Here is a 10460-nt window from a genome sequence, read left to right on the forward strand (position 1 = left end):
CTGACTTTCATTGTAGAAAGATTTATTTTTAATAATTGAGTTATAATATTATGAGAATTATGATGTATGTATGTATGTATGTATGTATGTATGTATGCATGCATGCATGCATGCATGCATGGATGGATGGATGGATGGATGGATGGATATGTTGAATCATGATGTGTTCGTGAATCACATCTCAAGATTTAGAGCATAAGGTAGGAGAGAGAGAGAGAGAGAGAGAGCATTTTTCTTGTTGGCTCATCGGAAAATATAATGAAAAATATAATATGTGAAGTTATATATTTGTCATTGTTTTAACAGGAATGTTGTAGAATATTTGAGGTATTTTACATTTATGGGTCCCACATATAGGTTGAGCAAAATAAATCATTTTTTTTGCATTATTCAATTTTTTGCAAATAACATTGTATATTTTTTTTCATATAATGTTGAAATATTGATGTCAATTGTATTATCTTCATAATTCTTAAAGCAACGGACGTCTGAACACAAAACATCAAGTACATCCACAAAATTTTCAGCTGATGAATCTCATGTCATTAAAAAAAATTACACATTAATTTTTGGTATAGCGGGAAATAATACATTCGTTGCGAATAATTTTAGAAATATATTTGATATTTTTAATGATAAAATATATGAGTTAATTTTAATTTTGCATTTATAATATATATATTTATTTATTTATTTATTTATTTATTGTTTTTAAAAGGAATGGTCAGAGGTTATTATACAAGTCTCCAACCACTTCTAATGTGCTTAGTACCACTCTCCATAAGGCAACTGTCGCTAGAGAGGGATTCGAACCTCTGACCTCAGGAGATTTAGGATCCGTTTGGGGCAGCTTATTTGGTGCGGTGGCGTTTTGAAAACACACATGACTTGTTTGTGTTTTCAAAATGCTGAAAACAACATTTTCACACCGTACATTTCGAGGTGCGATGATAATTTTCTAGTAGCGGTCTGGCTTTTCTAAAAAAATAAAAATTTTTAATAGTCACCCCACCTAGTTTACCAGCAGATCATTTTTAATCAGTCTATCAATAGATTATTCAATAAGCTGCAGCTGTCCAAAAATGACCCTTAAAATTGATATCGCAGTTGTCAACCAACAACTAGACCCAATCAACTAAAAGTCCAAATGTGGTGAGTTGTGAGTCTCCACGATGATGGCTAGGTATGGAACATGAATGATGTGAAAATCAAGTTCCTTACATCAATATTAAAATTTAATATCATTTTGTCTTTTTCATGATAAAATTATAGGAAAGTGTCAGGGTATAGGCAGTTAGCTGCCATTAAAAAACAAATGGGTACACTCGTAATTAATTTGTTTGATTGAGATTTAATTTGAATTTAGGTATTAGGGTTTAGGGTTTTGGTTTGATTGACGGATTATTTCAATATTCAACTTGTTTCATTCAAAGATTTGATTGAAAAGCTTATTTAATTTATTTTGTTTGTAGTTGCAAAAAAATTAGTTAGAGGCATTTGCATGCAACCACATAATTCTTTTGTATTTTAGATATCTAATACTTGAGCTTTTCATATTTACATGTATAATACTCAAATTTTAACATTACATTAAAAAATATCACTTAATTATTTTAAAAAAAGTGAATTATATATTTGCATGCATAAATTTATGATACAGCAATGTATTTATTTAAGATTTTATAACTCAAAAGTAAAATGAGATTTCCAAAATGATGTCTTGATTCGATCTGAATCAAATCAAGTTTATATCAAACAATTAAAACTCTTTAGAAGATTTTAGATCGTCAATTGAATGGTCTAATGAACTCCAAATTCGACATATTTACATTCAAATCAGTGTTTAGATGAGAGGAATCTAACAATCTTAAGCTCGCTTAATTTTACGGTCATTAAGGCTCTCAAATCATCAAAACTATGATCAACTAGGATTCGTACGGATCGTTCAATGAATTGGTTGATAAATTTATTCACCAAAAGACCAAAAGACCAAAATACCCTTATCTTGAAGGGGTAGATAAAGGAATTTCATAGCCTGTTCTTGACTAAAAGCTCAGTAATACCATATTCAGTTCATATGGTATTACTAATAGTTTCTAGTTTGCAGCTTTGCTTCAATTAATCAGGCTATGTAATGTTTTGCTCATGGAATCAATCAGTCCACATTCTTCAAAGACTCAATATTTTATAGCCAAAACTGAAAGGCACTCCATCAATTTCTCTAAACAGTAACTCCTTTCGTAATTCCAGTGAAATTAAATGGTCCATTACTATAAATTTGTATTTAAACAAATACGAACATGTATTTAAATGTGTGCATTTGTTTGTAACACAAAGTCATTGATAATGAAATTTAATATGTTTTGCAAGAGAATTTGGTGGTGGAAATATAAATACATGTATTTAGATGATAATACAAGCTTCAGTAGCTACCTTCCACAAATTAAAGATCAAAAATGTAATTTTAGCTAACTTCCCATTCACTCACACCCCAGTTGATCCAAATCCGCCAGCTCCACGAATAGTAGAATCGAGATCTTCAGTCTCAACAACATCTGGAGTTATAATTTTCTGAATAATCAGCTGAGCAATACGATCGCCAGGCTTTACGACAAAATCCAAATCTGAATGGTTGAACAGTATAACACCAACAGGCCCCCTGTAATCAGCATCTATAACACCTGCGCCCACATCAATCGAATGCTTCCATGCCAGTCCTGATCTTGGAGCTTGAAAAAAAGAAGACTTTTAATGGCAAGTAAACCAGTAAAGAATAAATTTAACCTTTGATTAGGAGTAAAAATTGGAGAAAATGTGAAGTTATTAGAAAGAAAACGAAAATGTATTTTCATTTCGAATTAAAATTTATAGAAAATGAAGATAAAACGCAGTGGTTAAAAAAAAAAACTTTTGACAATATGTAAATCATTTTTATTTTCAAGAGAAATGAAATTTACATTCAAGCTTCAATCCTCATCATGTTTATCTGACAAATAAATAGATGGTTGATCTCATTAACTGCTTAAACAACAACTAATGAGAATGGATATCTTTGAAAAAGTTCATCACTCAAACTACAATTGTCCAATTTTAATTTCTAGCAAAAACGAAAATTGAATCCTATCAATACATAAAGGCAGCAATATCTCCTCAGCAAAGACTAGTGTGAGAATTTCAAAAAACTCTTATCAATTTTATGCATAAAATTTAAGCGAAATGCATACATATTATGTAACTGCAAAATATTATCAACATTATATCAACAGGATTTTTTTTCTGTCATCCCTGAAGCACCTACCGATTCGTGCATAAGTATTTTCTGGTATAGCAATGCTGAGATCGGTAGGAATAAGAGCTTTCCCTCTAGCCGGAACTTTGACCTCTGCAGCACTGAAGAAAAAAAAGCAGTTAATATTGCTAAAAGAAATGGTCGCCTCCATTTGCAAATAAAGGAAAAAATAACCAGAGGAAACCAAATTTACCTGGAGAGATCATATCCAGCAGAAAGAGAAGAACATCTGAAAGGCAATATGGCATTGGAAGAAAGCTTCTTTACCTTGAGGAAGGTGAGGCTGAGAGGTGCCTCTTCGGAGAGTCTGGCAATTTTAGAAAAAGGTTCGTGGATTTCGCTGTTTTCTGCCATGCTGCTTTGAACCTGAAGCGAGATGAATGGAAGGATTCAACCTGTTTGGATTTTGTAGATGGAGCGCGCAAATGAGATGGAAAATTCAAAGTTAAGCGGGCGAAACTAAAAATTCTTCCTGTCATTTGAGAGCTCCCGGATCTTCTAGGGTTTCTTAATAAAAACTATTCTTTGTCACCGGTCATTGGATTCGGCAGCCTTGGTTTTTCAATCAAAATTTAAGGTTTGTTGAGATAATTAGATAGACAACAGCCTAAACATTATTCTTTACAAAACTGGCACACAATTGATTTTTTTACTCAATTGAGCTCAAGTCGCTTAGAGAATGGAGTGTGTCATCGTATGAAACATGAGGAAAATATTGTATTAAAATATGAATTTATTTTCAAATGTTATAATGTGTGCTAAATTAATCCAAATTTAGATTATTGTTATTTTAAAATAAAATTATGGACTTTAAAACTAGAAGTGTGTTATAATATTCATGACAGTAGAGTGATCTTTAATGTCTTAGCATTGTACAAAGATCCAACACACACCAATATTTTTTACATAAAAACATCCTGAAATGGGTAAAAATCACAGGGAAAAGAGTAAAAATCACAGGGTCTAGCCAAATCAAAATAATACACTATATGATTGTAAGTGAATGGATTTACTCTTTTTCTAAATTAGAGAAGATAGAATTTCAATGTTGATAGTCACATATATACAGTAGTAGCTTAGTTATAATTGTCATAATTGTGCTACAACAAACATTATTATTTGTTGTAAGAGCAATAGTTAGTCACGAAGGTTGTAGTTGGTCATAGAAGCTGTAGTCGGTGCCTACAACAACAAAAGTTAGCCACAGTGGCCATATGCGGTGATTGTAATTGTGGTAGTTGGCCTCAAAAGTCATAGTTAAGAATTTTGATAGCGTCAGTCGATCACAGAGATAGTAATTGGTGACTACAGTAGCATCGGTTGGACAAATGTCATAATTAGAAGCTGCAGTAGTTGTTAACCAAAGGTCATAATTGGTCACATAGTTCGTAGTTGATAGTTTCAGTCTGGCACAGAGGTCATAGTCGTAAGTTGCAGTATCATTGGGTTTGTCTTGTCAATAACATTAATTTGATTATAAACTTATTGAAATCAGAGACCCAAATGATCTTTGAATTTGAATATGAAATATTTATTATTAAAAAAATACTTTGAGATTTAGGCTAGTTGATAAAAATTTTTGAAGATTCATCAAAACTCAATATGACATTTTTGAATTTAACTTCTTTATATAATCTAAGTTCTAATGAAAATAGAGCTAATAAAATAATATAAACTCATAAATTTTTTTTTCAGTCTAAACTCTAACTCAAGTCATTGAAACTAATCAAAAAAAGAAAATTACATTCGATTGCATTATATATTGATGACGAGTTAAGGAATGTCACGTGGAATTGGCAATATAATTTATTAAGGAAACATCTAGATATATTGTATTAATAGGGGTTATTCCTTAATTATAAACTCAAATGTTTAAATTGCAATTAGTAAGTCTTTCTTAACTTTTCCTAAAAAAACTTGCCACCAATGCCCTTATAATCATACATATGATCCCTCAATGAAAAAAGAAAGTAACTTACTAGCAAGAGATTTTCCTTGATAATTGAATCTCATAGAATGTATATGCAGGAGCAAGTTTATAATCAGTTCTGAAAAGGATTCATAGCATTTTAAAAGACAACTCCGTGAGATTGTAAGCTTTGAAAAAAGACTAACAATTCCATCTTAGAATAAAGGTTGCCAGGTAAACAGTAAGAAGCAAATTCTAGCACGGACCATAAGAAAAAGTCGAGGAAGATTTACATACATTCCACTCAATCCTTACGTACTTAGACATCTAACACCAAACTTCAATTTTTTACATATATACCAACTAACCTATGCATGAAAAGGCTTATTTCACATTATTAAGATTAAAATTGCAGTATTTTTATGTGATGTGTAAGATTTGGGTGGTATAAATGTAAAAATTAAAGATTGCCTCCCAAAACTTCAAAAACTAGGTTTCATTCAAAAATAAATAAATAAATCTTAAAAAAATTAAAGAAAATTTCAGGTAAGAGGCTAACGTAAAGTTAAATATGAAATAGTAAGGAAGAGATACTCAAAGATGACACCAAGGTAGCCTTACAAGCAACCAAGCAAGAATATCGAGCACTCGATCCAACGCCGACCCGCCAAGGACTTTATCGAAGACAAATAGAAGTACAGATTAGAGAACGAATGCAAACAACAAACCCTAACCTCTCGCGAGTCGGGAGCGAAAGCTTTTCGCGATTTTGAGACAACAAGAAAACAAGAAGAACAGAAGAAGCGCGGGCCAAACCCGAAAGCTTTCGAGAGAAGTGAGGCCGTAGTGTTAACGGGCAAAGGGCATTAGGGTTTTAGTTTCTATTTATATAGAGTACATTATATTAGTTATATGAGTTATATTATATAAATATATAATATTTACATTACTGATATTGATATATTATTATTAATAATTTATTATATAATATAATTTATATGATTTTATTTTTTAAAATATGATACATTTTTAGAGTATATAATTATTTATTAAATATCATACATTTTTTATATATAATTATTTTAAATTATTATATATTTCGAACAATATTGATTCGAACACGAACGAACACTTCACTGTTCGTGTTTGGTGCGTCTCGTTTGCTTATCGAACAAATCAAACATGAACTCCCTGGAGATGCGAACACAAACTGTTCTCAAACAGCGAATTTTTTTTACAGCCCTATATATGAGTCTATGGCTCGACTACCCTGTTACTTGACTAGCAGAGTTTGGCAAGACTATGTTGAGTTGAGGTTATTGGTTAGTCTTTGATGGTCTTCGGTTTGATCGTGTTAGCTCAACTGGTTAGATTAGCTAATTGGTTGATCTGATATGATTGTCGACCTTTGATTCATGATGAGGAGCTCTTGTTGGTTGAGTGAGGTCGGGTTTTTGGGTAGAGAGTGAATCATCGTAATCTGATAGGTAATGTATTCTCCACGAGGAGGAATGATTTAGATTTTTTGTGACACGCTTGCTTCTCGATCCCTGATAAGGAGCCTATAGGGCATCAGCGGGATGACTTATGGTATTTGAGGAGTTGAGTTTTTTTTCCTTATGTTCAAGCTTGGATCACCTAACGCTTTTAGTTTTGTGGACTCTAGCGCGGATGCCTGCCTCTTGTCGGCTTTGATTTTGGCTTTGGTTTGAATTGTTACATCCTATTAGATAAATGAATATTTCAGTCTTCTGCTAGTGACCCCCCCCCCCCCCCCCAACTCAGTTTTATTTTTTCTGCAGCCTAGACCTTTTAGATCTCCTAGACATTCGTGCCGGCACATTTCAGATGTACAACATACATAGAAAGTACACACATGCACACCAAGGCGGTTTTTTGCTAAAAAAAAGATTTAATTTAAATAGGAATTAATAAATTTTGTAAATCCAAAATTATTAAATCCAAAAAGGTTAAATCAAAAAAAATATGTGATTCAATTAAAGTAAATCGAGTTAAATCTTTTTGAAGTGTTTGGCTTCGAGAGAAGCGACGACTCTCCTATCATCTCTTAAATTCCTTAAATTCATCATATAATTGGATTTAATATATCCAGGATTAATATTAAAATAGAGATAATTTTGGATTTAGATAACACTGGGATTTAAATTAAGTTTTTTTTTTTTTTGTGCTTGACAAGTTAAGTTAAATTTAAAGCAAATTCATATTTAAATTGCGTACAAAACACCCCATAAAGTAATAGATTAAAGTTTAAATACATCTATTTAACGAAACATTAATTGAATAGGGATAAAAAATTTGAGTATAAATTTTTACACAGCTAAACATCAATATATTTGTGGACTATATAAATTGTTACATTTGACTATAGGGAAAACAATACATTTTTCAAAATTTTACTAGATCAAATATGTATCTCAATGCAATATTTATAAATTGTTAAGAAATTGAGGGCAAAGAAAATCAAAAATTGACAAAAATTCAGAAGAAAATACAAATATTTAACGAGGTTCAGTAATAAGTCTGCGTCATCGGGAGCAGAGCGACAATTTCACTATTCCAGAAGGAAAGTTTGGTACATACCCATAGAGTTACACACAAATATATAGATAAAACCCACAGATAAAATTACTAAAACGCTCCCGCTCCCCCAACTCACTTAACTTCAAGTGACACATCTTTTCACTCCAAGAGACATACCTCTTCACTCCAAGAGATACACATATTCATTCTAAGAGACACATATCTTCACTTCAAGAGACACACATCTTCATTCCAAGAGACACGACTTCACTCCAAGAGACACACATCCTCATTCCTAGAGACACATCTCTTCACTTCAAGAGACACGTCTTTTCACTCCAAGAGACACATCTCTTCTACTAATTTTTTGTATATGAGTCATGTCTAACAAATCTCCACTTTGGCGAAAATCCAACCCTTTAGGAGAAAAATACATTGGAGTTTCTCATAAACCAAAGTGGGTTGAGCTACCATGTCGTCTAACAACTGCAAACATTCAACAAGTTTAAGCAATGCCAGAACTTGTTGATAGTAACTAGCTTGGTCAACATATCAGTTGCATTTTCATCAGTATGCATTTTCATCAGTATGAACATGATTTTTAGCTAGATAAATGACACTCTGACTGTCACAATGCAATTCCAATGCAGCTAAACTCCACCTTGTTCAACACCCAGTTCTTGTACTAGCCCAACAAGTCATAATTTTGTATTATCATCATATGATTCAGCAGAGTGAACTTCATACACAACTGTACACCCCAATAGTTTATAAATATTACCTGTAGTAGTATTTCCTTTCATCACAGTCAATGCACCTTTAATAATTCGAATGGTTTCTTTATCTTTATCTGCCTTAGGAATAAAACCATTTCTGTGTAAAGTGCCTAAAGAAATTAAATTACTCTTCAAATCTATAATATGTCTTACATCACATAATGTTCTGACAGTTTCATCACACATCTTAATTCTGACTTATACAATACTAGCAATATTGCAACATCTATCATCACTAAAATAGACTGAACCAGAATCAGATAACCTGTATGAAGTAAATCACCCCCTGTTAGGCGTTATGTGAAAATCATTCTGAATCAAGAATTCATACATCATTCAATTGAGTTATTCTAACTGAAAGCATATCACCATTACTGCAATCTGAATTGTCACTCTGCACCATATTCACAGACTTGGATGATGCATCATGTTTCTCATCAGTCAGCTTTCTTGAGCTTTGGACAATCACTGTTCATATGACTCGTCTCCTTGCACTTGTAGCAATGAATCATCTTTTTGTCTTTAGACTTTGACCTGAAATTTTGCCTTCCAGAACTCGCCCTCTCCTCCTTCTTTCCACGATCCTTATTACCCTTAACATATAAGTTATTATCATGAGAGTTTTCCCCTACATTCTGCTTCCGCTGGTTATGAGCCAACAATGCTACAGTAATCTCATCAACTTTGATTATTTCTTTCTCATATGTAAAAGTAGTCACCAGGTGTTCATAGGAGGAATGCAATGAACACGACAAAATCATTGTTCAGTCTTCATCCTCAATACTCACATCAAGTCATGATAAATCTGTGATTATTTGATTGAAGACATTCATATGCCGACATTTTCATATGCCGCGCCAGATCAAAGCCTTATTGTATCTTCAGCCCATATAACTTTTGCTTCAGATATAGTTTATTTGTCGGAGATTTGGACATAAACTGACTTTTCAATTTATTTCATACCTCTCTTGGAGATTTCAGATTCATAACATCATACCTAATCTCATGCAAGACATAAAAGTATGGTACTTGCTGCTTGTTGTTGCAATTATTTCCAATCTCCATCTTCCATATTATCAGACTTCGTTGCTAGCAAAGCCTTCAAGATTTTATGTTGTGTCAACAGATCTTTCGCCCTTATTTGCCACAATCTGAAGTTCTCGGTTCCATCATATTTTACCACTTCGAATTTTACACCAAATAATGTCATCTGAAATTACTCTTATCAAGATCTGTCACGATTCTCAATTCAGGGAAGACTGCTTTCCGAGATTGCGTTCCTTCTTATCATTGAACCGTCTAAACTCCTTTGCCAAACTCCTCTGTGTCGGTGTCGGCGTCTGGTTTGAACTGTATTGAACTTTTTCGTTGAACTCCCTGAAGCCCACTCACCAACTCCACAGTGAACTGCCTCTCTGAAACTGCCGCAAACCGTCAGTCTTCTTCTTCCTCTTCGATCTCCTCTACGAAACTGCCGCAAAACACCTCTTCCCGCGATTCACGAACTCCCCTGCAAAACACCAAAGTTGCAAACTCCTTCTGGTCACTGAAGCCGCATGGTCGCGGGAACTTCGCCTGGTCGCTGACTTTCGTCTGGTTGCGATGCCGCGAATCCCTCTCGCCGAACCGCTGGCCTTCATCTCTCAACTGTCGCAATCCTAGAACTTCCTGAAGCCCTAGCCAAACCTTTATACCCAATCGTTGAATCCTTCTTCGTCCTTCCTGCACCGAATTTTTCTGCCCTAAAACCTCGCTCTGATACCACTTGTTGAGAAATTTAGGGCAAAAAAAATAAAGAATCAACACAAATCTAGAAAAAAAACACAAATATTTAATGAGATTCGACAATGAGCCCACGTCATCGGGAGCAGAGTGGCGATTTCACTATTCCAAAAGGAAAGTTCGGTACATACCCATAGGATTACACAAAAATATATAGATAAAA

General features: G+C 33.4%; 1 protein-coding gene across 1 annotated transcript; it reads right to left on the reverse strand.

The window, feature by feature from the left end:
* Positions 1 to 2298: 2298 nt before the first annotated feature.
* LOC110027682 (deoxyuridine 5'-triphosphate nucleotidohydrolase) lies at positions 2299 to 5900 on the reverse strand (the record flags this gene model as incomplete). The annotated part of the gene is made up of 4 exons (XM_020729198.1): positions 2299 to 2729; positions 3299 to 3390; positions 3483 to 3655; positions 5820 to 5900. Coding segments are annotated over 4 exons (591 nt in total), but the record flags the coding sequence as incomplete, so codon positions are not given.
* Between the last annotated feature and the right edge of the window lie 4560 nt (positions 5901 to 10460).

This window comes from Phalaenopsis equestris, unplaced genomic scaffold (genome assembly GCF_001263595.1).
Source record: "Phalaenopsis equestris unplaced genomic scaffold, ASM126359v1 Scaffold000436, whole genome shotgun sequence".
NCBI classification, from domain to species: domain Eukaryota; kingdom Viridiplantae; phylum Streptophyta; class Magnoliopsida; order Asparagales; family Orchidaceae; genus Phalaenopsis; species Phalaenopsis equestris.